The 27917-nt window shown below is 45.6% G+C and overlaps 11 protein-coding genes across 11 annotated transcripts; 1 reads left to right on the top strand and 10 right to left on the bottom strand.

Annotated features, from left to right (window-relative positions):
* Window positions 1-113: 113 nt before the first annotated feature.
* GLAREA_03404 (uncharacterized protein) lies at window positions 114-1163 on the bottom strand (the record flags this gene model as incomplete). The annotated part of the gene is made up of 3 exons (XM_008083657.1): window positions 114-629; window positions 991-1095; window positions 1149-1163. The coding sequence occupies 3 exons, from the start codon at window positions 1161-1163 to the stop codon at window positions 114-116; spliced, it is 636 nt and encodes a 211-aa protein (XP_008081848.1).
* A 985-nt stretch (window positions 1164-2148) lies between these two features.
* GLAREA_03403 (uncharacterized protein) lies at window positions 2149-2693 on the bottom strand (the record flags this gene model as incomplete). Its single annotated transcript, XM_008083656.1, has 2 exons — window positions 2149-2403; window positions 2457-2693. The coding sequence occupies 2 exons, from the start codon at window positions 2691-2693 to the stop codon at window positions 2149-2151; spliced, it is 492 nt and encodes a 163-aa protein (XP_008081847.1).
* A 263-nt stretch (window positions 2694-2956) lies between these two features.
* GLAREA_03402 (uncharacterized protein) lies at window positions 2957-6995 on the top strand (the record flags this gene model as incomplete). The annotated part of the gene is made up of 2 exons (XM_008083655.1): window positions 2957-5575; window positions 5625-6995. The coding sequence occupies 2 exons, from the start codon at window positions 2957-2959 to the stop codon at window positions 6993-6995; spliced, it is 3990 nt and encodes a 1329-aa protein (XP_008081846.1).
* A 1178-nt stretch (window positions 6996-8173) lies between these two features.
* On the bottom strand, window positions 8174-9233 carry GLAREA_03401 (uncharacterized protein; the record flags this gene model as incomplete). The annotated part of the gene is made up of 2 exons (XM_008083654.1): window positions 8174-8390; window positions 8542-9233. The coding sequence occupies 2 exons, from the start codon at window positions 9231-9233 to the stop codon at window positions 8174-8176; spliced, it is 909 nt and encodes a 302-aa protein (XP_008081845.1).
* Window positions 9234-10219: 986 nt separating this feature from the next.
* GLAREA_03400 (uncharacterized protein) lies at window positions 10220-11440 on the bottom strand (the record flags this gene model as incomplete). The annotated part of the gene is made up of 1 exon (XM_008083653.1): window positions 10220-11440. One exon carries the CDS (start codon window positions 11438-11440, stop codon window positions 10220-10222), a length of 1221 nt encoding a protein of 406 aa, XP_008081844.1.
* Window positions 11441-12142: 702 nt separating this feature from the next.
* On the bottom strand, window positions 12143-12859 carry GLAREA_03399 (uncharacterized protein; the record flags this gene model as incomplete). The annotated part of the gene is made up of 1 exon (XM_008083652.1): window positions 12143-12859. The coding sequence occupies one exon, from the start codon at window positions 12857-12859 to the stop codon at window positions 12143-12145; it is 717 nt and encodes a 238-aa protein (XP_008081843.1).
* Window positions 12860-13543: 684 nt separating this feature from the next.
* On the bottom strand, window positions 13544-14825 carry GLAREA_03398 (vWA-like protein; the record flags this gene model as incomplete). The annotated part of the gene is made up of 3 exons (XM_008083651.1): window positions 13544-13721; window positions 13775-14625; window positions 14676-14825. 3 exons carry the CDS (start codon window positions 14823-14825, stop codon window positions 13544-13546), a joined length of 1179 nt encoding a protein of 392 aa, XP_008081842.1.
* An 818-nt stretch (window positions 14826-15643) lies between these two features.
* On the bottom strand, window positions 15644-16036 carry GLAREA_03397 (uncharacterized protein; the record flags this gene model as incomplete). Its single annotated transcript, XM_008083650.1, has 1 exon — window positions 15644-16036. The coding sequence occupies one exon, from the start codon at window positions 16034-16036 to the stop codon at window positions 15644-15646; it is 393 nt and encodes a 130-aa protein (XP_008081841.1).
* A 1189-nt stretch (window positions 16037-17225) lies between these two features.
* GLAREA_03396 (uncharacterized protein) lies at window positions 17226-18083 on the bottom strand (the record flags this gene model as incomplete). Its single annotated transcript, XM_008083649.1, has 1 exon — window positions 17226-18083. One exon carries the CDS (start codon window positions 18081-18083, stop codon window positions 17226-17228), a length of 858 nt encoding a protein of 285 aa, XP_008081840.1.
* Window positions 18084-20337: 2254 nt separating this feature from the next.
* Window positions 20338-22099, bottom strand: GLAREA_03395 (uncharacterized protein; the record flags this gene model as incomplete). Its single annotated transcript, XM_008083648.1, has 4 exons — window positions 20338-20980; window positions 21034-21257; window positions 21309-21887; window positions 21932-22099. 4 exons carry the CDS (start codon window positions 22097-22099, stop codon window positions 20338-20340), a joined length of 1614 nt encoding a protein of 537 aa, XP_008081839.1.
* A 5362-nt stretch (window positions 22100-27461) lies between these two features.
* Window positions 27462-27830, bottom strand: GLAREA_03394 (uncharacterized protein; the record flags this gene model as incomplete). Its single annotated transcript, XM_008083647.1, has 1 exon — window positions 27462-27830. One exon carries the CDS (start codon window positions 27828-27830, stop codon window positions 27462-27464), a length of 369 nt encoding a protein of 122 aa, XP_008081838.1.
* Between the last annotated feature and the right edge of the window lie 87 nt (window positions 27831-27917).

Genomic DNA, 27917 nt, shown 5'->3' with positions numbered 1-27917 from the left:
TGATATCAGACCTTCTCGTCGCACCAAAATCGTGCGTTCGCAGCACTGTAGCACATCAACTCGATTGGTGACGATCTTCGAGTATCAGATAAATGACAGATAGCAGCGAGTCCCTACGAGGAGAGACGTCGTTGTCCGCTTTGGGGAGGTATGAAAAGAGGGTGTGCCGTCTTACGGCAGCCTGCACATCGTGAAAAGGATTTGGTGTGGGTGCATCGGCGGTCGCTAGGCCTGTTTGTCTTCTTGAAACAGAAACATGGCGAGCTCTTGCGTGTGGGAGCCGGCCAATTGGAGGGCGGAGGTCGAGCATTTGGCTGCGCTGTTGGAGGTGGTGAGATGTAAGAATAGCTGTGGTTGTGATTTGATGGGCTTGGTGGTGGTAGACGGACAGTGGGCTTCGCTTGGATGACTGACATGTGGTTTACGTGAGAATTGAGTGATGGGGTTTGTACAGCCTTTGTGATCGCGTTCGAGGCAGTGCTATAGGGAGGAGCGCTAGCTTCTTGTATGATCTGAGTTGGGGTCCAAATTTCCCTATGGGATGACGCTAGGAAAAGAAATAGTTGTACTTCGTATATTGAAACAAGGTCTGCATTTTGAGGTCTGCACTTCAGAACACCACATTGATTCTGTGTGAGCGACTTCCGCATGATCTTACTTTTGGAGATAACACATGGTTTCCATGCGCCAGGATGCCAGAGGATGTTGGCTTCTGTTGGTAACCTTAAGATCAATTGGTCGTGACTGAATTTGGTAGTCGTCGTTGCCCCGCCGCATTTGTACTTATCCAAGGTGACTTGCAGATAGGGATGCAGGGCATCTGTACCGAGAACGTTGTTGGAGGATTGTACCTTAATGCGGTGCTGTAGAAGCTGTGCCTTTTGGAGGAGCGATTGGTTATCTATGGGAACTTGGATGTAGTTCGAGAGGGTAGATCATAACGGTAATCGGTGAATCTGCTTGATAGATTTGTAGTTCTGTACTTCTTACGGACTTGACACCGAGCTGACCATACAGCTGCGCTCGAGATACAGAATGATTGTATTTGCCGAACACAGCCTTGCAGTGAGATTCATCGGAGAGCGCTCTCGCGTTCTGTCAGGATATCAGTTACGATTGTATCAGTCGCTGGCATAGTTGTTATTGACTCGTTTATAGACCATGTCTTATGCGGCTTTGACATTACTACAGCGAAGTGAGATTAGTATACATACTGTAGTGCAAATGCATTTCAGACGATTCCCGGCATATGAAGCCGTTTCCATTAGTAGACGGATTAATGCTAGATTAGTTTAGCTCTGAAGCCATTGATGCCATCCGATCGGAGTCGAGCCCCAACTGTCCAACATTATTGGATAGTGGGAAATATAATCGGATAACCTTTGGCTAAGCAAGCACAAGCGGCTTCCCAATCCATTTCCAGAAGAAGCCTAACCCCACAATCTTTCAAAACTATTCCTTTGAAAGTAAGCTCGATAGCGGAAGAATAATTAAACTGGAGCGAAATGCTGCTCGACCCTCCAATAAGCAGTGGAGATGGCCTCGAATCTCCCCTTGTTGCCATGTCTGAGAGCACTGAGCAGGTCGAAGTCTGTGATGGCGAACGAGATTGGAATCTGAGCGTCGATAGTCAATTCAAGCGAGTCGACCACACCAAAAGATTTTTACCCCGTCCCGTGCAACGGTAAAAACAAAACTGCAACCCCTATTGAATTCAAATCTAAATACAACGTCTGTTTGTGCGGTTGTGTTTTTGCTTTACTACTATTTTTTAATAAGATCCCGCTCGAGCAGAACCGGCCGTGCCAAATCGATCAAAGGGCCGGCAGCTTCCCTTTGGATCATCTCCCCTTCTGTCTTTTCCCCGACTCGCTGCGGCTGTTCTCCTCCCAACACGCACGCAACACTCGACTCCGACTCGACATCTTCGAACCTCATCGTTGCTCGATCTCGCACTCGCCCTGCTCCCCTGTCGAATTGGACCCTTGCGCGCCGTACTTTCGTACACGACTGGGGAAGACGTTCGCTTCAGGGGCTTCATCCGCAGAACCACAATCGACCACGGGAGAAGCACCACCACGACGCCGACAGCCACTGTGATCCCCGGTCTGCTCGTTTGTTCCTGGTCGAAGGAAGGGGAAAGGGAAATCATAGTGTATGCATCTTTTTCCGCAGCGACCGATCAAAACCCTTCTTGTTCGCACCTTTGGTTGTGTTGTTCCACGGCCGATAACTTTTGCCTTCGCCGGTCGAAACGTCTGACGGTCTGACAGCTGGCTCCCGCTGGTCTGACGATTCTTGTGTCGCTACAATTCCATCGATCTGCTTTATGCGGATGCAAATGCGGCCTTGCGATTGTTGCACCTCGTCTTTGTCACCCGAATCCCGAGTGTGAAGAGAGTTCTGTCCAGGTATGTAAATTGAAGTGTGTTTCAAGTTCAATCTACACACCAAACCGAGAAAAGAGTGGTTGGGACACAAGAAACAATTGCATCCGTGGGCTCTGTCTGGATTTCTCCTGTCTCGATTCCTCTGCGTGGCATTTGTGCTGCACTCGTAGTCGTACAAAGCAATTTTTGGTGCGATTCGGCGGTGCCTTGGATTCCGCCTTCAGCTGTACCATTGCACTCTTTGCCCTCAACCGTCAGACAGCCCGTCAGCAATCGCTCCGAGGACTCTGAAGACTCGGTCATCCTTTTCCATGACATCCATTACCTTGTGTTCGTTTGTCAATTGGTTTGAGAGTGCAAAGACTAACATTGTGCAAAAGGCATAGTTCCCTGAGTCGCATGTCTTTTAGCAAGACCTGATCATCCACCGATCGACTACTCCGACCAAACCTTCGAACGACACGATTTTGTCCGATTGATTGGAGCATTGGGAAACGCAGACTTCACTTTCGAAACACCTTCAGACGGAGCTTGCTTCCGCGGTGGGAGACGAATAATTTACAAACATGGCGCCTCCCGACTTGGTGCTCCATCCACGAGGAGGTCGCTCGCAGAGCATTTCCAGCGACAAAGTTTCCCTCACAGGTTATGGCGGATTGATGTCACCACCGATCATGATCACACCAGATCCAGCCTTCATTGCCGCGTCAGCAGCCTCTCAGATCGTCACAAATGATCATGATAGCCAGGCTGAAAGCTGGCTGGATCAACATGGAATCGAGCCATCAGGGGAGACAGCGCTCGTTGCGCAACCAGCGTTACGATTAGTCAATCGCTTTTTGGATCAACTTCTTTATAATTTTCTCGCAATATCCAAATCCACATCTCTCACATCTCTCCGGCCGGCGGTCAGTGAGGTTTTGAAGCCAAAACTTGCTAAAGGCGCGATCGATGGGGCTGACCAAGAGTTGCACGAATATCTCGGCGGTGGAGATGACGAAACCATCATGGCATACCACAACGGTCTCGAAGCAAATGGCGATTGGGATCTAGAGTTAATCTGGAAACGAACTCGATTACGATGTATGGTTTACTCGTCATTAGGGGATATGGAAGAGGAAGATGAGGATTTTTACACCGAGCAGGAGCATCTTGAAATTCCAGGTGGATCCAACAGCCAGCAGTCTAATGTGTCTGGCGTGGTTTCTCCTGCGGTTGCGATCTTTCTTACCTCGATTCTAGAGTATATCGGAGAACAGGTACTTATTGTAGCAGGTCAGGCAGCATACGCACGGCTGAAGTTGAAGTACGAAAAAGAAGCAAAAGATGGGTCAATTACGCCAGCAGACATAGCTGATCGCGTTGTCGTTGAAGATAGCGATATGGAACGGGTTGCATTAGACAGGACACTGGGAAGATTATGGAGAGGCTGGAAGAAGCGTGTTCGATCACCGACCAATTCTGTTTCCTTGAGCAGATCCTTCTCCCGAGATTCTTTACGGTCGCAGGAAGCAAGTCAGGCGGCCAGTGTCGCTCCCGATGAGTCGACTGGCGAGAGTGATCGTAGACCTTCGCTCATAGACTCTGTTTTAGCAGATTTCGAGTTTGCCACAGGCGTTCCTCTACCAATGAACGAAAATGATGTGAGGGAAATCGAAATTCCTGGGCTTGCCTCTCAAAGCGATGATTCGGATGTCGAATCTTCATCGAGTGAAGAAGAGGTCTCACGACCTCGACCAAGCAGTATGGTTATATTTGGAAAGACGCCGCTGTCCTTCAGCATTACATCGCTTCCAACACCCACGTCAGAAGAATCCAAGCTTTTGTCCTTACCAACGTTGAGAAAACGGGCGAACTCGTTGCCAACCCCTGGACCTGCTCCATACAATCCATCAAAAAGACAAAAGAAGTCTGATGACAACCTTGCTGAGACTGTTTCCGGGGAGTCAGATGAAAAAGTGGACCAAACCCAGGATGTTCAAGACGAGAAGCTAAACGAGGCCACTGTGTCTGATAAGAAAGATTCCGAGACCGAAACGAGTCAGGGTAAGATAGCTGGTGTTATTGCGGGTGTTGCGACTATAAGCGCAATTGCTGGAGCAGCTCTTGCCGCGCTTGCCAAAGGCGAGGCTCCTCAGACCGAGGTGGATACCAAATCAGAGATTGATAGTGACGAGGAGTTTGTTGAGGAAGCAGAGGAAGAAGTGCAGATAATGACGTCCTCTCGTATCTCCATAGGAGGTCGTATCTCCCCAGATGAGGTTAACAAGGCCCTCTCAAGACATTCGAGTTCTCGGTCACAGAGTGTTCAATCTGTCAAGGTTATCGATGTTTCCAGACCTACTAGCGCCCTTCCAACCCCAGAGTTACAAACACACAGAATTTCGAGTCCAATCCTACGTAGCGCAGATGCCAGCCCACTATCTCGCAATGGTCCGCCAGCGCTTTACTCTAGGCACAGCGCGGGCGAATCCATCTCGGAAGAGATTGATCCATATGATTCAGACCGTGAGGTTATGAGTGCTATCCCCGCTGAGCTCGCGGCAGCTATGCAAGGAGTTGATGTTGATCCCAGCCCAACTTCCCAGCATTTCACATCGAATGAGCCCAGTAGGGAGACCACTCCAAAGCCAGCCGCCTTTGTACTTGCTGCGGCTCCTCCAGCTCGTCATCCACAACATACTGCAAAAGCAAGGTCTCCCGTAGTTGAATATCAGCAACCTCCAGCAGGTCGAATGCATGCTACATCAAATCCTCGCGCCAATGAGAATGGAGCCTCACCACTCACGCCTCTGAGAGAAATGACTGAAGGCGCGCCTGATTCTTCCGAGGAAACAAATTCGATCCGCCCAAGTTACAACTCTCGCGACCCTGCTGAGCATATCAAGGGCCACTCCCCTTCTACTTCAGTCTCTACTCAACGGGCCGGCCCGCTTCGCTCGATCAATACGAATATCCCGCGTGAGTCTCCGACCCGCTCTACTCGGGACGAGACACCTCGAAAAATATCAATCCAGCGGTCCAACGGGTCTGGCTCAGATACAGCCAGCCAGAAATATTATTTACAACGTGCGTCTGAGGATGGCTCGTCGGCAGGAGACAAAAGTCAAAGCTTCGAGCAATTGATTCGCAGTGACCAAACTATTCAATATACCCTAACTCCAGAGACAATGCGAAATATTGAGGTAGGTTGCATTCACCATACAATTCCACAGCTGCTAATCACCTGTCTAGGCTCTTGACAGTCCAAACGGCAGTCATTCTATAAAAGCAAACACTTACGATGTTCCACGACCATCGACCGGCCGATCACGTTCCACGTCAGCGAGTAGACTTAATGGATTGCGCTCAAACCCGACAGCAAACTCCACCCCGAACCCAACTCTGCAGGCTAGATCTGTGGCAGGTGGCTCAAAGCTGCGGTCAAACGTACCACAAGCACGAGATGCGCGAGTCGATAGAGACTCAATAGGCGATTTTGCTGAGTTTATCAGAAGTACGGGCCCTGCAAACTCTTATGAGCAGGTACCACCGCGGACTGCTCAGACACATCGTGGTACAAACGGGACCGCGCGAAACTTTAGTGGATCTGTCCCTCGTACCGCAAATCAACCTAACCTTCCTCGACGAGCCGAGTCCTCCGCGGGGCGCAAGAAACTACAAGCTAGGGACGCAGTCGTGCCTCGTGGAGATAGCATCAGTGATTTGATCGATTTTGTTCGTTCAGGGCCACAAGTAGAGACAAATGGTGGCCACCGAATTTCTCGCACGGTCGCACCATTCAGAACAACCATGGATTCTGATCAAATGGTTGGTGCTGTTGGTGGAAAAGCCATCGATGCCTCTTTCCAGGATGCACGATATAGTGTAGCATCAAACTCGGTACAGAGTTCTGTTAACTCTGCTAGTGGATTGCTCAAGCATGCAGCCGTGAACAAGCCCATGCAAAGTCAACGGAACGACTTCGATGAAGAAGATCGCATGCCTAAACGCAAGACTCGTAGAGTGCGGGATCCTTATGCTATTGACTTGTCAGACGAGGACGAAGATTTCATGCCTGCTCCACGCGCGAAACCGATCCAAGAGGAGAGCCTTGCTGACTTTCTTCGAAATGTTCCACCTCCTCCAGAACCAACAACCACTTCCGTCTTCGATTCGGTTCCCAAACCACATGCTAAGGGGATTAAAAAGAAGTCTAGCTCACCTAGCCTTATGTCTCGTTTCGGTCGCAGAGATTCCGCACCAGCGGTTCAGAAGCCAAAAACATCTTCTGGGCCGGAGTCACGGAATGGCTCTCGAAATGGCGCTTCAACACATGCGCCTATTACCGCTAAATACCACGCTCCCGCCCCGTCTGCACCTCAAGACAGATCATATAACAGCACTCAAGCCGATGCTGCCAGAAGCCGAGTACCAAGGAAAACGTATCAACCTCGTGATGCTGTTCTTTCGTCAGCCAATCGAACGAACGATTTGGCTGACTTCTTGATGAGAAGTGAGCCTCCAAGTAGTTCCCAAACGCAGCCGCAAACATTCGTGCCAACGATACAAAAAGAAGAAGGTAGTGCTTTCCAAAGAATGTTTGGACGAAAGAAGGCACATTAAGGGCACTACCTCGAAATTTCAACCTTCGAGACGTTCTCGGTACGAAATCAAAACCTGTAGATTTTGAAGCGACCACATCTGATTGGCGTATGGGTGCGAAATCGCTTAGTCATGTGTAATTTTGATATTTATCTCTAACTATCTCTTTCGAATTACCTATGTTGTGTTTTAGATACCATTGTGCGATGATACGCATGGCTTACGAGCGACGATCATGTCTGTGGTACGATTTTAAAGAACTTTGAAGTTGTTGTTGCTGTTGTCTTTTAATTCCTTTACGGTCAAAAACGGATTATGGGAGCGGGATCTTGGGTTATCTTTCCTCTCTTCTCTTCGTTGTTTGGGATATAGAGGAGGGAACTGAAGAAGTAGAGTTGGTGGGAAGCGGTGAAGACGTTAAAGATAACGAATATCAAGTTTGAGATATGTATAAATCATAAATCTATTGTACATTGGTACACCTTTTCGACCTCATTTGGACGATCTTCCCGTTGTTTTGTAGATGTGTCAGAGGACGAAGCTGATCACTGGGGTGTTAGGGTCCAATATAGGAGTCCAGCTTGCGGTGCACAATTGGAGTGGCAAAAAAATCCCAAGTACTTTTCTCAACTGATATTCAAGCGTAGGTACACGCTTCTGAAATATCTTATTTATTGAGCGTACGTGGTAGCCGAAACATACGGGTTCTGTCAACATAACCGAATAAACATGGTATCTCGAGTTCTCAATCGCCACCTTATTAACTGCAACGTAGATACTATACCTATTCGGCCCTTGACAGAAAGCAGATCGACTTCCTCACGGATTTCATGATTCCCCTTGGGTGTACTTCAGCTCTGCTATCTAACACTCCATTCGATTCATTCGAACGTCGACACCGATGCGTCACCTACTTCTTTACGACCTTTTCTTGTGATTGGTGTTATTGTAGCAGCAGTTTCAAATCTACAAACAGTCACATTTCTTGTGGAGGTTTAGGGAATGAGTGTACAGGTCGGTTGCCATCTTTGGTCATCCAACTCTTCCGAAAAATGATTCAGACGTCGATATGGGGCGATTCTTACATCCACGAAGTTATGAGTACAAAAATATCGGTGAGTATACATGTCGATTGCCCTCCTTGGTCCCGAGTCCTCCAACTCTTCCGGTCCATGAATGTCCATCTGCGTATTACAACTTTACAATCCACAAAGCTCCAACATCGTACTCCTCCCAGTCGGATTCTGGATTTCCAGAGCAGACTTTTCTTGCTCCGCCTGCAGGGCACGACCTTCAGCAACCCCTTCCTCGAACGCCCTATGCAACTCAACGAATCTCTGCATCTGGATCTGACTCTCACCCATCCCATCCCTCACCATCCTGTCCCTCGTTGACACAACCCCAATCCTCGCAAACCTCTCCACTCCAAGAAGTTAGCATATGAATATTTCTATGTTTCAAGAGAAAAGAGGAGTGTCTGAGGATGAAACTCTTTCGCAGCCAATTAGAGCAGGAGCTTAGGAGGGAGAACAAAGGAGAAAGTCGCATACTCATATTATCAACATACGCCTGCTGCGAAGTCCTCCCCGCATAATCAGCCAGTGGAGTAACAAGCGCCTGGATCCTCCCCCGACAAATCCCCTCCTCTCTCGACCTCTCCTTCATAACCCGATGCACCACATCCGGATGCTCAAGCGGAATCTCATTCGTCCTCGCCTCCTCCCAGCCCTGCTGGATCGACACTGCTCTTGCACGAACACATACTTGACACCATCGCGGCTCTAGAATCAACATCACACGCGGTCGTCCACTCGCAACTACATTACTGGCGTCACTAGTAATATTACTCGTGCTCATCATATTGATCAAATCAACCTCATGCTCACACGCCCGATGCACATACGTCAACCCGGGCGTCGCCACAGCCGGCTTCGTAAACACAGGCGCTCCCAACGCTGCTTGAGCGGCTTGAGCCTGTCGTCTCTCATGCGCTTGCCGTGCGTCTCCTGTTCTGAATTTTCGCTCGCTCACAGGCGTCATGTGTTTTTGGATTGAGGAGACGGAGGATACTTGTTTTTGTTTTTGCTTGCTCTTCTTGATTTTGCCGGCTTTGATCTTCTTGTCTGTTGGTTTGGAGGGGGGCGTGATGGGTTCTTTGCTGGATCTGGAACGCGTGTCATGGGGGTTCTTTGAGACGGCTCCGCTTCCGGGGGTTTTTGGGGTGGGGGGTTGGAGTTGTCGGCCTAATCGGGTGTTCATTTTGGGGAGGGTTGGATGGGGGATTGAATTTTGGGTGGTGAGATTTGTGTGTGGACAAGGTTGATTTGGTGTTGAGTGTTGAGGTGGTGGGTTGTTGTGGTGGTCTTTGGATGAGTGATTGAGTTGTGTATAGGATGTTCCTCATATCCTAATGTATAGCTGATGAGAAATATGTTGGGCTCAAGCATGTGCTGCTTGATAAAGTGTATGGAGGTACAAAGTGTCTGACAAGTGTCTGTGATGATAAAACGGAAAGATGGAATCAACCGATGGGCGACTTCGCGGTATTTATACTCAAAATACGCCATTGAATGATGTTTGCTCAGCTTCATTGGTTGGCACTAACTAAATGGTGACTTGATGGAGTTTATCTGAAGTCAATCGGATGATAAGTGAGTATTCACCACCACTCAACGCGCAAGTTGTTGCCTGGGACTACTCAAGCGCGTGATAGCGTGACGGAAATACAGATTCACTTCGTATAAACACCACCGCAAAGACAACAAGAGTATAGAATATTGCGTCATGGTCGTCCTCACTGAGTTGCCTGAGGTGATGGTGTTGTCGCGTCGACACGCACTTGAATATGGATGGAGACCTTGTCAGCAACATCGATTTGGGGACTTGGTTTGGTGATCTCGGCCTTCTCAGGCACATGTAACGCGATGTTTGGTTGCGGTGGACGATATAAGAGAAAGTAGACCGTGATGTTTACTCGATCAGATTGACAAATATCCTATATTTCGTCTGTCTTTTTAGGTAAACCAGACAACCTCGGAATTCTCGTTGAAATCTATTGAGATGAGTGAAAGTCATTCCCTACCGTTAGGTGTAACGCAGAAGTCGAAAAGTACTTATACTTATCTTTTCCACAGCGAGGTTGGGTAAATCAGAGGATTTTGTTCTCGATTCTTAAGTCTATAAGAAATGTCTACATTTCTAGCCTAAGACAAATCCACAAGATTCCCATCCTCACATCACCCCAACTACCACGACCCCAACAACCTCATCTCAGTAAAAAGCCTCTCTCCAACATCAAACCTATCCTCCTCCCTCGACACCCCAAACTTCATCCCCAGCATAAACCCCCCATTATACATCTCCACCATCCTCTCCACCTCCCTCCCCCTCTTCCTTTTCACCTTGGCACTCTCCACTCCCACATTCCCAAACAACATCTCAATCCTCTCTTCCGCGCGAGACGGCGGATGATACAGATGTTCATCCACAGCCGGATAGGGCGCAAGACACACGGAGATAGGCGTGCTAAGCGACGCGATCTTTCCATCGCGCCACCCCTTTTCTTTGGCGTGGATGAGCAGGTCGCGTTTTGTGAGCGACGAGGGCTCGGGGTAGTTTACGCGGAGAGAGGAGGATTTCATGAAGATGCAGTCGGTGCACCAACGCGGTTCGGCGATGAAGAAGTGGTTTGCGTCGGCGGTGCGGATGAGGTTGGTGGTGGACTCGTAGGTTTCGAGGATTTCTGGGAGAGTCTTATAGTCCACTCTGTGGAGACAGGCTTTGTGGAAGTAGATTTTGAGGCGTTTTGGGTCGGGTGGTTTTGAGGTGCTGCGAGCACTGGGGTTGTAGACTGATAAGGGGAGGTTGGTGGTGGGGATTGGGAATGTGCCTAGACGTCTTCTTTTTGCAGTTTCTTCGGGGCTGGGCATCGTGGTGGGGTTGTATTTTGGTGAGATGTTTTCTGAAAGTGTCATCATTTCCATGAGACTGTGGATGGCTTTTCGTTTTCTGTTCTCAGGAAGCTTGGAGAGTGTGGGCGGCGTTGTAATACTGGTGTCTTCTGGCGGAGTGACTTCAATGCTTAGGTTGATGTTGTGCTCGACAGTGAACGTAAACTCGAACACAGGAGGAGGAAGAGCAGCTTCCTCCTGCACAACGAGTTCTGACAATTTCTCATTTGCTGGGCTTCCGCAACTGTCTGAGAGGTCTGATTGCGAGGATTGGCTCTGCTTAGGACTGGTATCATTCTCAGAGTCCTCACTAGTATCATCCTCTACACTTCCATGTTCTTCTGCACTCCAGTCCATCTCTCCATAATCTTCGTCGACCGTCTCATCAGCAGATTGATCCACCTCTTTATCCGATATCACATCCAACCTAGGATCTCCAAACACATTGTATCGATTTAAGTAAGCGTACTCATGGAAATTGTTGTTATAAGGATCCGTGGGAGTTTCGTCAAACATTTTGCTGTTGATTATATACTGGCGAAAGTTGAGTTATAAGAAGGTTGATCGTACAGCTGTGAGAAAGGAGAAAATATCAAGAGGTACGAGTAGTTTTATGCCCAAAATCAGCCCTCATTACACGGAGTCACAAGATTTAGTCCGGTTTTGGTTCAGTGATCCATGTGTGAATTAGCTTGTACCTGCTCTGTGGAAATGGTGAACAGAACAAACGGCGAATTAGCAAATGGTGAGCTTATGATATATACGGTCAATTTCGTTTGGATAATAGATTTCTTCTCCACATGGTTCGCTGTTCATACTGAGCAGTAGTTTATCGAATCATTCGCATCGTAAATGACCGACTGACCCTGCTGCTGTAGTTAGCACAATTTCGTTAAATTCTCTTTGCGGATTTTGCACGAGCTAATCTAGATCATTTTCTTTTCATATGTTTCTTCTCAATTTCATATTTCAAACCGCTTCTTGAGATCAAGGAACACACAAATTAACCTGATGCCAATCCTTGAGGGAATTTAAATATGCTAGAGACCGCATCAAAGTAGATAACGTAAAGAGTAAACAAACCCGTGGACGGAATGGAATGTCTCGTTCCAAATTTCGAGGATAATTCAATGGTTACTTGTGAAAACTCAGACGAATACTTTTGTGATATTTGACAATCTCTTATATTGATACGAATAAGTCTATCCATAGATTAATCTACGAGTCAGAGCCCAAAAGAGTCATGTCAACCCCTTCTTTACTGACTAAAGAATAATCCAATACACCCAGCTCATTTCTGGGAGCCATGAGTTCTTGTGTAGCTTGGTAGATTAATCCTCTTTGGTAAGACTCCTCATAAGCCCTGTCAACCGATTTTTTGTGCATCTCCAGTACGGTCAAATTGGTTTCCTCCTCACAATCTTCAACCGCACAAATCACCTGATGACCGGCCATTTGATCTGCGAGCTGCTCCAATGGGTCTCGGGGCCCATATGAATTCTCATCTGCCACAGTCTCCAAAATGGGTATGCTCAAAGAATCAACGCGACCCTGAATCCAGCCGTTTTCACGAGCGTAGCGTATTTGGTCCATTTGCGAGTCCCTCGGGCGCTCGGCGTACGAAGAATTCAGCATACGGATAGTGACACCACGATAATCAACACAATCTGGTGAAATACCTAAGTTTCGTAATTTTAAGTCCGTAGGAGACTTGGTTGTTAGGCTCTCATCTCCGGCTTTCTCTGAAGAATTCTCGTTCGTCTCAGGCTCTCGCGACTCCGATTCCTGCAGCGGCAACTTACCGAGAGTACTCTCATTTAAGTGCTCTTTCCCAATTGCCAAGTGTGACATGCCATCTTGGACGTCATCCATTTCTACATCCATTGCATCCTCGCTAAATTCGACTTCAAACGAGTAATCAGTGGATTCAACCATGTTGAGAACTGCTGGCTGGAAATTATTGAAAATTATCTTGGCGAGAGAATGATGTTAAATAAACAACTAGACCGAAATAGAGGAGTGAATGGCAGCGAATAAGTGATATTTAACTACGTGATATTAAAAGCTGTTCTTAATCCCTGTTTAGTTTCTTTTTCGTTGTTGATGTTGATCATTCAGTGGCTGACTTGCTCAATGCGCTCATGTTTCCTCGCCCTGCTGAGAATTTCTTCCTGTTCTCTACTATACCATGAGAAATGGACCGCTCGAATTAAGGTGCACACAAAAAAGAATAAAAGTAGCTTTTACTATTCAGTGTTAATCAGCCGTGGCTCTTCTAATTGCCTTGAATTTTATGAATTGTAATGACAGGCATCTGATTGCTCCTTGGGTCTTGTGTTTTTTGTATTTTACAAAATCTACTTAAAGATTATTTTCAACCTATCAGCGACGATGGTGGACCAAGCCTGGTCGCAAGATAAGACAGAGGCCACGAGCATTACATTCTATTTAAATGAGATCGATTTATCCTAAAAATACTAACTGCCTTGTCCACGAGAGTAAACGATGAGCTTAACATGATCATGAGCCAAAACAAAACTTCGATTGTTTTCCTCCCATTGCTTCCACGTGTCTCATTAATTGCATAAGCCATCCGCCACCGTGGGGCTGGACCAGCATTTACAGAACAGCAGCCCCGGCTAATATCAATAATGGAATAGCAGCCCTAGCAAGATATCCCTTAGCTGTAATTACAGCACCAGCTGTTTGAATAAATGTTGATGTTGGCGATGGTAGTCCAGTTGTTCCTGTTGGGATGGTGATATTTGGTGTTGTAGTTCCATTGGTGACAGTCGTGCTTAACACGATGTTAGCTTTTATACTTAGACTTCTAGTCAAAAGAATGCTTACTTGTCTTGTGTGCACAAATTGAATGTTCTATTCACTGATGAACTCAGGCTGACGGAAAACAGACCTGAGGTGGCATTGGTTGTGCTCACGGATAGCTCAAGATTTGCTGCACCTGCAGCCGTGAAAAGAATACCAGCTGAACCCGTCGCATCAGTTGACTGTGTATCGATGTCCTTTGATGCACCCTTGTCGGCAAGCTTTACTGAGAGTGATTGAGAGCTCAATGCTTTGACGGTGAAATTTAAAGCCTCGCCGGCAATGGCGGAGTAAGTGTAAGAGGCAGCTGCAGTGGACGATACGTTTCCAACAATTGTTAGGCCGGGTAGCAAGACGGAGCCTGACGCGGAGCTCTCAGAAGATGTGAGACCGTGACTAACGACACTGCTAATGAAAGTTTTGAGTGCTTCAGAATCTTGGAAAGTGCTGAAAACACCACCGGTGTCGAGAATAGCCGAGAGCACGGAGGGACTACTCGGAGAGGAATCTGGTGAGAGAAACCCAAAGGATACACGCACACCCAATCCCTTTGCTCGAACTAATTCGGCAACGAGAAGAGTGACTGAAGAGTCTTCTCCATCTGTCAAGACGACGATACCAGCTACACCAGCAGTTGGTGCGTTGCCTTTTGTGAGCTCATCGAGAGCGAGCTTTATACCACTATATATTGAGGTTCCACCTGAGGAGTCAATAGTATCGAACGAAGGTCCAGCCCCAGAAGGGCTACCAAGAGGGTAAATGATTGCTGCGGAGCTGTCGAAATCAACAACGGTGACTTGATCAGGGGATCCTCCAGTTGTAACGAGTGATGCTGCTAAGGACTTTCCGGCGGTGATTCTAAGATCTTGAGGATCCTGTAACATGTCAGAGAATTAAACAAAGAATTATAGTCGATTCAACTTACTGTGCTTGACATGGAACCTGACGAGTCAACGACAATAGCAATCTTTCGTCCTCCATTGGACGAAACAGTTGCTCCGCATGTCTGGTCTTGAGCGGTGACTATAGTCGCCAAGAGCAGACCTAGTGTCACGAGAACTTTGGTATTGAACATGTTGGATGAAAGGTAATCTAACGACAGACTGAGACGATGAAGGAAGCTCGATCGCAATCTCAAAACGAGGGATGGGGATGTTCAACACAGAAGTGATTATTGAGAGATTTGATGTAAAGATAGAGATGGGGTACAAGAACCCTTTTGTAATCAGGTAGAAACGCCAAAGAGGCTGAGTTGACTGTAGCAGAAAGTCTCTACTTGTGTCGGTAGTGCGTCATTGGTTTGGTACTGATGTTCTGAAAGGCTATAGGACGCCATTTCCGATGCCAGACAGAACCGCGACAACAGCCTCACAAGACGAATATGAATGTCGTGTGGCTGGATTTTATTCGAGTTTGAATTCTGTTGTTTGATGACTACTTTGTCAAGTCATTAGAGCATTTAGGACTCGAAATCAAGAACTGTATTGCAATAAACAATATAATAACTTGTGAATAGCAGACACCACAATAACGGTACACCTGGTAGATTGGGAAGAAAGAGATCGAGATCCAAGCTCTTGCTAAGTATAGCACACTCCACACGCGTGGTGTATCCAGGAACGAGAGGCGGTTTCGGGACCTACCACTCTAATCTTCAATCGATTTGACGACCAGCCACCACAGCAGCATGACGCCAAGTTTTGCGGGAGTGTTGTACTGATTGGATTGGACGCCATCCGAAATCTGGGGTTCAGCACAACGCCGACTCGTTTTCAGCCTTATGCTGAGCTTTTTAGAGTTTTAGATTCAGGGGCTGAGCTGGTAAATTCCCGAACACATGCATTCGATGCACGTGCAAGTATTGGACCACGATAACTTCAAGCTAATGAGGCATCAGGAACCAGGCAGATTCAATGCAATGAAGCGCGAATCTGCCAAAAGGCTGATGCAGGAGTAGCCACAACATATTGGGTTCTCAGTTCCAAGAAGTCGTTTCGCGGGTGCCTGCAATCCCGACAAAGCTACTTTGGTCTGCCAACCAATACTCTTAAAGAAGACTTGCTGCGCGGAGTCCAAACTCCAAGAAGTGAGATGATCAACCTGTCCAGCACTGACTGGATATGGGTTTCTAGTGAGGTTCTTGGGTTTACGTCTGTGGTCCGGACAAATCACCCATATTATGTGATCGGCATCGGCCAAACGTTGGAAGTGATTTGCGAAAGGACTGTTGCTGGGCCCAAGCCTCAGAAGTCCTAAAGCTAGCCGCCCTCTCTTCCAATGAGACATATTGCGAGAATTTTGGAATAGGGGAAGATCCAGAGACCACTCTCTTGTCGGTGAAGAATTTTCTGATCGTACCCTATAACCTAGTCCCTTAACTCAGAAGATCACGAATCAAAGTGAGATCAAAATGACAAAGTCGATCTTTGTATTAAGCTGTTGACTGGCGCATTCAAATGGCGACTGATGTTGATGTTGAGTTGGAGATCGTAGCCTGATATTCGCTTCGTCGGTTGCAAGTTGGACGATGGTAAATTGTATTTCAGACCCTCAGCACATACCTTGGCCAATATGTGAGAATATCTCTTCTGCGGCGTTAGATTCCCGCTGGTGCTGGACTGAAGGTACTCTCGGAAAACAACATGATCATTGTCGATTCCGAAGACCAGTGCCAGCCGATCAGAGGTTGGCGGCGATGTAACCTTGGACTCGTGGAGATTCCCGACCAAAGAGTAGAATTTCCATCGAAGAGCGCTCCGGTCGTGCTATATCACCTTCTCAATAGCTGCCACATCCAAGTGTAGGTAGTCAAGAAAAGGGGGGAGGTTAGAGTGCGGTTCAGAGGAGCCGTCACGCCGAGCCGAGGAAAAGTGGGGCTCATAGATCGACTCCAAACACGAACGCGTAGCTTGGCTACGAACGCGTCTCTACCACGGTTTAGCTACCAAGTACCCTTGGACTTCATCATTACATCTTCATTACGACTTTAACCTGTTTTTTGTTTAGTTTATGGCAGAAAGCACTGGAAGTTTATTTTGTGTTGTCGAATGTCCCTCAACCTATCGCTCAGAGGAGCTTCTCGTCAAAAGACAAAATATTGCGCTGTTGGAAGTCGTATCTAACAAAAAAGGTCAAATTTAATTACATGGAAGTTGTATCACATTTAACATGGCTCAGTCTGGTATTTATTTTATCGTACTATATTTCTAACATCTGTTCAATCGAAGTGCATTCCAACCCGTTTCTTCTTTGAGCAAGTCCTGACGTTTACAATGCAGATCGATACATACGAGGATTTGGACTTAATCTTTTGATCGAAAGTCCCAAAATGAGGCATGTCGGATATCTTGCTAGAGCCAGAAGCATTGCTGTCGAAATAAGTAGAGCCTTCGGGCGAATTGGCTGACATCGAGCTTTCAGACGCAAAAGTAGACGACATGCATCGGAATAGACCACCAGAAGCGGCCATCAGTGGTTACTCAGCCTCGTTCATTGCTTGCAATGTCTCTATTGTCCCTCCAAGTCTCCGCGTTTCTCGCCATCTATCGGCAATAGCCAGAATGTCCAGTCTGCGCCGAGGGTTCGATTCCCTTTGTGCTTGTGCCTGTGACTCCTGTTGTTGCTGGTTCTTGATCTGACTCAAGAGTGCTAGGCGTTCAGCATGGGTTCTCCAAGAGCATGCTCGCGAATATTCTTGCATTGCCGTTGCTCTTTCATCTCTAGGTGAGCGTGGTCCAAAGTACATCCGTTGGTGTTGCTTTTCCCAAAATGTTATCTCAGCCAATTTCTCATCGTAGTGTCTTCCGCTACTCAAGGCGACTGAAAGACCCACGTCTGAATCGCATAGGTCCCCATAGTTACCGAAACGAGTTCTCAGGGCTGTGAGGTGCGGTTCTCTACTATTTATCACGTTAGTCTTGAGACTTCTAACATCGGAATCCGTTATTGACTCGATACATACCTTTAGGGATGTTATTGCTTCGTCCGTATTTGCAGCTTGAACAAGAACCTTCCAGCATTGCAACACCTTCGGCGTAAGAAGAATGGCCGCATGGTACATTTCCACATCGCTGGAGAGTGACGCCCGGAATTCGAAAATGGTGGCACTCTCGAAATTCGGCTTTTTGCACGATGCACATCTTCGCGTCTTTGGTAGATGTGCTGAGAATGTTTGAATGGCTAAACAGAAAGTTGTGGAGTGCACCTGCGTTGGTAGTATACACTGGTCTGGAGAATGTTTTCCCAATCCAAAGGATTTAGGAAGAATTCTGCCGTCGAAAGTGTATTTCTTGAACGAAGCGCGGATAGTATGATGAGTACCTACGGCAATCATTGCTTGTCCCTTATAGAAAAACACGCCAGTACTGTTCTCTTTTCAACCGGCCAAGCCGCTGAAGAAAGAACTCGAGCACGTTCATTTCTAAGACTTGCTATGAATACCTAAACAGTTATCTCAGATCTTCTTTTGTCAAATTCGTTTCTTTCAAACACTTATGATAGGATAAAATCTGAGTTGTTTGAATGGTTTCCTTGTCTATCTTCCAACTTTCGTTTCGAGCTTAAACCAGGCGCTTAAGGAAGGGACCAAACAATCTCAGACTTCATTGTTGGATTAGTTTTGTATTAGAAGCCATTAGCTGCTGGAATCAAGCTGAATAAAAATGTCTCTGCGGGGTTGTGTATTCCTCAAAATTGTTTCAGCCGAAGTTTCTTGTCCATATAATTTTATTGTCGGTCAAGCCGATGCTGAAATCTTGTCCAAGTGCCCTGGACAGTTTGCTAAAAGTATACATTCTGCACTGGCACATCCTGCATTGGCGCTTCGTTCACATGCTGTCCAAATTCCATTCCCACCCCATTTTTATGTTTTATTTTTAGTCTACCAAATACTCAGTATCCGTGCAGATTTGCAGATAAAGACTGAAACTCTTGCAAACTGCGTCAATGCTGAGACACAAAAACAATGGCTCTGTTTCTTCAGATTTCTTTGTCGCCAAACCATCAAAGGAGCTGCAGCTTTATCTTTGAAACATTGGACAAAGAATTTTCGACGGCTGACCACATGCAATGACAGAAACTCCGCAGGATTTTCCCTTCCTGCTTGTGAAGCAAATCATCTTTTGGCTTGTCGTTGTGGGAATGCACATCTAAAAATGTAGAAATCAATTTAGGTGGAGACAAAGACCTTCTCGCTTAAAGTCAGGGGCTTCCGTTGTGGTCTCTGAGTCTTGGCATACTCTCAAATAAGTATTTGTTCTGGTACGAGAAGCTTTAGCATTTAAATTTCTATCTTACTCATACTCGAAGTTTTGACCTCGCAGCCAAAAATCTCATCCTCTGGTTTACGAGCACATTTGGTCTGGTTCTTTTGGCACGTGCGTTTTTGGAGGTGTGTTGAATTGAAGTAAGATATGTAGAGTGTACTGAGGCAGTGTGTCAAGTGTTGATGTTTTATGGCGTTAGGCTCTACTGTTTTATAATCGCTTTATTCTTCCACCGCTTCAAGAAGTGCCAGCAAATACATCACTGCCCCCTCTTACCTACACATCACTCCTCAAACATCTTGTTGCTTGAAGAATGATCTAAATCCTTTCGAGAGCATACACTCTCAACCTCAACCGGTCTAGGAACCTGAAGCTATATTGGGCTCGCAATTGCGATTTCTACCTCCACCTTCCCCAACCAGTCACAAGCACGTGATTGTTGCCAATAACATGGAACTCGCAGACCTTGTCAGCCGCTATGTAAATGACATCATTAACGTTTTGCTCTCAATTTTTCATCAATGACAGTTCTTCTATTACCTCACTCTCTATCTTCTTGTTACCCGCTTCCTGTTCAAGTCCCCAAAGCCGTCAGTCACATGACCCCGACTCGGAACAACCTCGAAACACAGAGAATCCAAGGCACCATCACTTTCGATCTACCCCATTTTCCCCCAAAGTTTCAGCTCACAAGATCTTGAATAATCTATTGGTAGAGACAGTACCTTCATCACTGAACTCTTGATTGCCATGTGGCTAGCTGCTGATTTCTGATGGATTTGGACATGACTCTGATCCCATAAACCTGCAATCAGACACAAGGGACAAGAAAAAATACGTGTGCACTTTGAGTCTTATGCATGTCTATATTTGATGTAAACAGTAAATAGGCAGGTTTACGAGCATGGAGAAGTGATTTATGGTCAAGAGCAAGCAAGCATGAAAGGTTTCAAATATGGACTTCTTTAGAGTTGTCAATCGTTCGCGTCAAGGAATTTCCGATTTTGAGTCGATTTTTGGGATTTGATGCTCACATATCTCAGATTGGAAGCACACATTGAAAAAGACACATGAGTTGAAAGAAGAAGTTTGGATTGCCAACTACCTATCGCTGTCCGAAGACTGTGTCACCACCCCAGGGGTAACACTCCACGCTATTTCCCAAGATTCAATAAGAATCAAGTGAAAATGAGATAAGTTGCAGCATATCCGATCCTCCTTCAGACGAGATTAGTATGTTTGAAATGATAACAGCGCCAGTACACGATTCCCAAACTCCACAAAGATTCCCACACAGGAAGACAAAACCCTCAAGGAAGGAGACTAAGCGAAGAAGAAAGCGGCAGCGAGAGCGCCGATGAGTGATCCAACAATGCCAGAGTTTTTGGTTGCAGAATTGGCCAGAAGAGGTGTGGTTCCTGAGCCAGAGCCTGCTCCTTGGCCTGCTCCAGCGCCCGTGGTGTTGGTACCTGCGACAGGGCCTGGGACTGCGTTGTTACCGGCTCCTGCATTGTTACCGGCTCCTGCATTGTTTCCAGGAGCTGGAGCAGGTTGACTACCAGATCCTGAGCCAGGAGCAGCATTGCTGCCGGTTCCAGAGTTGCTTCCAGGGGTGGCATTGCTTCCTGGAGCGGGAGCTGGGTGTGTGCCAGCGTTGTTTCCAGGTACTGGGCCAGCGTTGTTTCCTGGTGCTGGGGCAGCGTTGTTTCCTGGTGCTGGAGCGGCGTTGTTTCCTGGTGCTGGGGCGGGGTGGGTACCAGAACCAGCGTTGTATCCAGCGTTGTTGCCAGCACCATTGTTTGTGCCAGCTCCTGAACCGGTTCCGGAATTGTTGCCTGTGCCCGCAGAGTTGCCAGTGCCGGAATTGTTCCCACCTGAAGTGGCTCCGGTACCTTGGTTGGTGTATGGGTTGGAAGGATTGTACGGAACTGGAACTCCGTACACTGTGCCATTGTTGTATGGTTTCCTGAAAGAAAAAGGTCAGTTACTGGAGAACAAAAGAAATGGGAAGAAGCTTACCCAAGCGGAAGAACGGTTGGCGTTGGAGCAATGGTCACAGTGCAGGAATTTGGACAAGCAACTGGAACCCAAACATTGGTAGCTGAGGCGGTGTATGTCTTCCCTTGAGCAACGAAGCTGGTTGCCTCTGGACAGTACGTGGCGTACGAAGTGACAGTCTTGGTGAGGTAATCAGTTGGGACAGGTACCTTGACTGTGGCGTGACCATCTGGGATTGTCTTGGTCTGGATCATGTCAGTTTGTGCCAAAAAGTTTGAAAGTGAAGATGTGCTTACCACAGAACCATGAACGACAACAGTTTCCTGCGATGGCTTGTAACCCGTGACCGATGGTTGGTATCCAGTATCTGATGGCTTGTAACCAGTGACCGATGGGTGATATCCAGTATCTGATGGCTTATAGCCAGTTGTCGTGGGGGCATAATCGGTATTTGTCGGCTTGTATGGGTCGTATGCGCCATGAATGATGGAGTTGGTGTAAGAGTCCTCGGTCTTGTGTCCATCCTTGTCACTATGTCCGTATCCGTTATCGTGCTTGTCACCATAGCCGTTTCCATTGTCGTGGTGGTCCCCATAACCATCTCCGTGTTTTCCGCCGTAGTGTTTGTCGTCCTTGTTGCCATATGGATTGTGATCCGGTCCGTAGGAATGAGTTGGCTTTGGACCATATGATGTGGAATCCGAAGTTGGCTTGTATGGCTTTGGACCATATGATGTGGAATCTGAAGTGGGCTTGTATGGCTTTGGATCATAGACTGAGGTCGTCTCATATGGTTTTGCATCATATGCGGAGGTTGGCTCATATGGCTTGGGATCGTACACTCCAGTTCCATAGGTTCCAGTAGGAGCGTAAGCCTGTGAAGTGTCAGAAGAGTCAAAGGTTGGAAGTGAGTTCTTACAGTTGATGAGTCCGGCTTTGGATAGTAAGCTGGCAAAGTCGAAGATGTCTCCGGATTGTAGACTGGCTTGCTGTATGGGCTGTTGGCCTCTGGATCGTAAGCTGGCATTGCTGCACCCCGAACGGTGCCCGCGAAAGCGGCTCCAACTGCAATGGCTGAGAGATGCATGTTTGTTGGTAGTGATGTTTGGGTAGCGATGTGTGTGAGTGAGTGAGTAGTGATGCGTGAGTTTTGGTAGCGATTTTTGGTTGTTTTCGAAGCTGAAGAGAAAGAGAAAAAAGGCCCTGGGGCGGGAAAATCCCTTATAAAGGAACGCCCAGAAAGAAAGACGCTAGATGCGCTAGTTGAGTGTGATGGCTCTTTCCATTATGAGAATCGTGGGTGCCAACCGAAACAGCTGACAAAGTTCAGGGGGTACCCAAAGATTTTAATAGCAGCTAAATCAGTGCAATATTTGATTTCTGTTATTTGAGTAAATGGATTCATCCAGAATCTATATCTAGATTAAGAAATACAGCAAGAGTTCTAGAGAAAATAGTGTTGCGCTGAGCTGAGGCGATGGGGATGGCTCCTGCCGTTCTTTCCTCAACTCGCTTAGAGCAGTCAACGTCGAAAATGACATAGACTGAACTTGTAGGAAAGTAAGACCCATGTTATTTGACTCTGGGTGGGGAGGAAATGTCTGGGATCGCGTTTCCAGACGTTTCTTTGATTTCTGGCGTCTGATCACGTTTTTTGAATATCAAAAATGAATCGCTTGAGGTTCATGTCATTTTTCCACTCTCAGAGATGATCTTTACATGCTAAATATCTCGGAAATTCTATGCTCCTCATAGAGAAAAATCAACAGGCAAATACAGGTCATGCGTCAGGTATGTGGAGGCAACTGAGGGGTGGTCGCCGAAGCCCCTTGCTCTCAAGCGACCAATACCCTTTCGCCTCTGGAAACATTATTCTGCCCGAAACGCTATAGTGACTCGACGAGTTTAAGTAGAATTATCGTATTATCTCTTCTAGAATGGCAAATCAAAATTGCTAAATCAAGCATGTTGGGAAGTCTTGCTCTGAAATTATTGTACTTGGGGATATCCTGTCAGTTTTACGATACACCGATGGTTTTTCTTTACTCATGGCTGGTAGGGTCTAAACCTTGCAGTCATATGAATTCGTCAACAAAAAATAGGAACATGAATATCTACTTTATTCTGTGTGTTCCAGAAATACTGACTGGATTGAACATATTTGAGATACCCTTGGCTTGATAGTTTTTGGATACAAGCTAGAATTTTCTCATTTACCCAGAGCAATAGAAGAAATGTACGATATTTCGTCAATTATTTTGAGAAAGTATCGTCTTCCGACCGCCAGCCATATTACCCCCTGCGAGAGTAGTTTCTGTCGTCCACCTTGACTATACTTCTTAGGTACTCCCCACGTCTAAAATGCCTGAAAACAAAGTCTCAGTTGAAATTTTTTTTTATCCTCTTTTGTATTCATTATTCAATTTTTGAAACATTCATACTTACAGACATCGCAACGTCAGTTTGTTGATAGCACACTCACGCCCGTCCCAATCGAAATCTCGCTTAAAAAAGGGGCGTAAGGGTCGTGAAACTGTTTAAGACTTCGAGACCGAGGATTAGACTTCGGGCAATCTAAAGTCAAAGGTAGGTCCCAATACTATAATCAACTCATCCGATTGAAATAATATCGCATGTTTCGTCAACTGTTTTAAATAAAGGATACCTCTTTCGAGTCTGGTTGAGCGCAAGTTGGTTCGGAAGTTTTGGAAAGCAGGTCTCCCACAGCCAACACCACGAATGGCAACAGATCGTTTTTGGTTTACTGAATCTAATAGACACAATATCGTATATTTCGTCAATTGCTTTGACAAAATAAACTCTGAAATATCGCGGTTTGACGGCCTGTGTAATCTCTGTGGCTAATATAAACCACACTTCTTAGATACTTCCCATTTCTTTCCTTCTGGTAGGCAGCAGCTCTCAGAAACCTAATGTGCCACACTCAACTTTATCTACACTCTTGGGAGAATGAATTTCAAGTGGTGAATCATGGATCACGATTACTGATTTGGAAACGATTCATTAGGCTAGAAATCTTTTGTTTCCTGAAAACTGTTGACGAAATATGCAGTATTTCGTCAATTACGTTGAGTAAATATGCTATATATTTGATTCACTTGTAAAACGGTACAAAGTTAGAGTGGATTACTGGTTTTGGATATAGCCATCGGCATGGAAGTGTCTCGTTTCCTCAAAACTGTAGACGAAACATCGATATTTCCTCACTTGTCTTGAGTAAACATTGTCTTTTATTAACTTGAGAAATGGCGGACTGATTGTCCTATGTATTGAGGTCTACAGAGGGGTATATATACAGGTATAAGTGGCAAATAGGGGGCCAGGGAGCTAAGCCTGTATAGGCAGGTATAGGAGCATATTCTCCGGTCAACATCTTTTGACTACTACTAGCTTAGGCCAATTAGGTCTATGCCACATTGTTGTGTTTCTCCTTCACATCACCTACTAGGCCTTTTGTTCTAAGACGTTTCTGCTTGACTTAAATACTTGAAGTACTTTAAAGACATCTACAATCTAGCCTATTCTGCTTCTGCTAATCAGAGAATCTGCTATTTAATCACTGTGAAAGTTGTCACTAAATCATGACAACCGTACACCTGATCGAAATCTCGCTTAAAATTCGACGAAGAGATCGGGACACAATTTAGAACTTCAGGGCTGAGGAACGAGCCTACGGGCAATGTAAATTTAGAGATCGGTTACAAAACAATGACTACTCAATTATATTGAGACAATATTGTATAATTAGTTAATTGTTTAAGATAAAGATTTCCTCGTTCGAGGCCAGGTATGGCGTGTTCAAAAGGAGGTATCCTACAGTTACTAGGACAACTAGCACTTTAGATTTTAAGTTTCATGGACCTGGTTGACACATTATTGTACATTTTGTCAATTGTTGTGAATAAACGATACCCTTTTCCAGGCTTCTAGTCTAGAAGAGCGTTTTTAACAGAAGCAATCCTACAGCTAACAGCACAAATGGCACTCGATATTTTAAGTTTAGTGGATCTATTTGGCACAATATCGTAATTTCGTCAATTGTTTTGAGAAATCAAGCCTTTTTCTAGGATCTGTTTGAGCTGTGCTCACGTCTCAGCAGATTACGACAAGATTAAATTAATCAAAGAAATATTCATGACCATAAACATTGACATTTGGCCTCTATATTTCCAACATATGCGCAAGAAACAAGGCAGACATCATTAGAATTTGAACCCCTTATCAAACCAGTTTATAAACACTCAACAGGCCCTTTTCATCTCAGACATAGTTTACAATTGTGTTATTTTCTTGGAATGTGAGAATAAACATACTGTCTTGGGCTCATTTGATCCAAAATTTGACATTCGAAGATTTAGTCTAAAACTAGAGTGATTTGAGATTAGGGCTCATTGAATTTTGTGTTTCGTGGTCATGATTATGAGTGAGCTTACAGATTTCGTGAACGGCTGATATTAAGCTTAACATGGTTCTTTCAATATAATGAAAAGATTAGACTATGAACCTTCGAATAATACAGGTCACTTGATCAATAGGCTGAGGTAAAAAGATTACCCAGATTCTGAGAGCCAAGTTGGATTTTCCCAACTGATTAGACAATTCACTCCATTCTATTCATGGAACTCTCAAAGTATCTGAGGTACCAGATAGCGGCGATATGAACGACACTCGAAATATGATGTTTTCTCGATTGAGTTGGCTCATTATAGGATATTTTGTGAATCGTTTCTAGTAAATATTACTTGCTTTAACTCTTTCTAAGCTGTTTGCCTCTCTCAATTATCAAGTACCGAGTGTGACGCTCTGTTTTGAATGCCGACATTCTTTTTGTCTTACCCCAACCATGAAAAGTTGTATCTCTAGAAGGGATATCCAACTACAATAAGTACGTTGAGCGCTGTGGTAATCTTGACCAAAATTCACAACAGAACGTCATAAAACGCATTATTGTAAGATCTTATCTAAGAAATGAAGAAACCATATCTTAGAGATAAGCTGGTCCATAAATGGGTTACTCATAAGTTCTGATAGATGGGTTGGCATTACCTACACGCTGCAGCGTCAATATACGGTTCTATAATGGTAGCAGATCCGGATCTGAGTTAACACCTTTTAACAAGGTTCTATAGATGACTTGTAGCATATGGGGGTTGACCTTGACGGCGTCAAAAAATCATCGAAAACCCAGCCACTCCCCACCTCCCGCCTTTTTTCGTGCATGACAAGTAAGTTTTGATCTGTATAGTTTCTCGGTGACATGGTTCGAAAGCACAATCTCTAGATTCAACTATTCTCTGTCGAAAATATGGCACGCACAGTCGATCTTTTCACTCGAGTCTTGATTTGGGTAACGTTATTAGGTATTTAGGGGTTAAACCATTAAATGGAAATTGGGGGTCCTAGGCCCCGGGGCCGTTGTTCTAGGTCCGATTTCGTCATTATCTAAGCTTCTCCTGCTCTGGACTATCAATTGTACTGTTCTAACCGACTATTCACGAATGTATGAACAAAAGTCGATCGCAATGGATGTCAGGAGATTTCTCGAGATATGTTAAGTATTTGAGTTGTAAACATTGCAAACAACTTCACTTGCTTGCGATGATCGAGAATGGTCCGTTGATTTGAGTGCCGTCACTCAGTGGTATAATTTTGCACTCCCATGGAACGAATCAAATCAAATAAAAGCAATACGGATTCTTTAAGCTTAAAATTACTTGATAACACTTGAATTGTCCATATGTACAGATGAGAGGCGCGTCAATGTGTTGGTGTCACACCGGCCCTGATCGATATCTCGCTTAAAAAGAGGCGGGTATGAAGACACTACATACTAGAAATGTTATACTAAATGATAACACCAGGAAGAGAATATTAGACCCCGGACAACTCAGACGTGGGCTGTTTCATTACGATTAGTCAATTATATTGACAAAATATCGACATTTCGTCCACCTTTTTGAAGAAATGATGTCTTGCTCGAATCTAGTTAAACATTCTCCAGGCGCAGGCGTCCAGCAGTCGGCAATAAAAATGCTAGTCAAAATACTATGTTTCTTCGAACCCATTAATAAATTCTTATATTCCGTCAATCATTTTGAAACAATTGCTTGGAGGTCCATTTGGGCGTTCATGAATAAGGTGGTGTCCAACAGTTGGCAAAATGAAATCGCAGTCGAAATATTATGTTTCCTCAATTAGACTGAGGTATTTGTGATATTTCGTCCATTGAGTTGAGTAAATTACCTCCCTTCCAACTGCCGTTGAGGCGTATTGACGCCTTGATTAGAGCGAGGATAAAGTGGGCATGCTCCTAGTCCTTTAGCTGCCAAATTATTGGTCAGGCAATATTAATTCGACAATTTGTATCTGAGGTAGACACAGTGACCTCGTCGAACGGGTTGAGAAGTGGATGTATAGATTTACAAGCGTTAAGTAGAGATTTGGCCCGCAACACCCTTTAGCCCATCTCGCTTGCGCTTGGCTTTCTCAACCTTCTTAATCCCCTGTCTTAATTCAATCATCTCCTTCAGCGCCTTCTTTTTCTTCTTGATAGCTTCTTTTTCAGCTAATTCTCTCTTTAAATCTGCCTCCTTTAACCTCTTAGCCTGTCGCTTATCCCACTCCTTATCGGCTTTTGCCCTGTCTCGTATACTCTGAACTCGTGGTTTCATCCCCATGGCCATCATCGCCAAATTATCAGCAGGGACATATTTTGTAGGTGGTGTTCCGGGTGGTGCATTTATCTCATTGTTTAGCCATTGAATATTACGCCGGCATTCTTCCATACCATCTAACATTGAGGATCGTGGATCTTCTATCTTCGAGCATGTTTCAAAGACTTTTAATGTGCGGTCTAGTTCCGCTATCTATCAGACCGCGAACAC

The sequence above is a fragment of the Glarea lozoyensis genome (genome assembly GCF_000409485.1).
Source record: "Glarea lozoyensis ATCC 20868 chromosome Unknown GLAREA2, whole genome shotgun sequence".
Classification (NCBI taxonomy): Eukaryota; Fungi; Ascomycota; class Leotiomycetes; order Helotiales; family Helotiaceae; genus Glarea; species Glarea lozoyensis.
The sequence above is the reverse complement of the archived record's forward strand: the minus strand, read 5'-3'. Positions and strand labels throughout refer to the sequence as shown.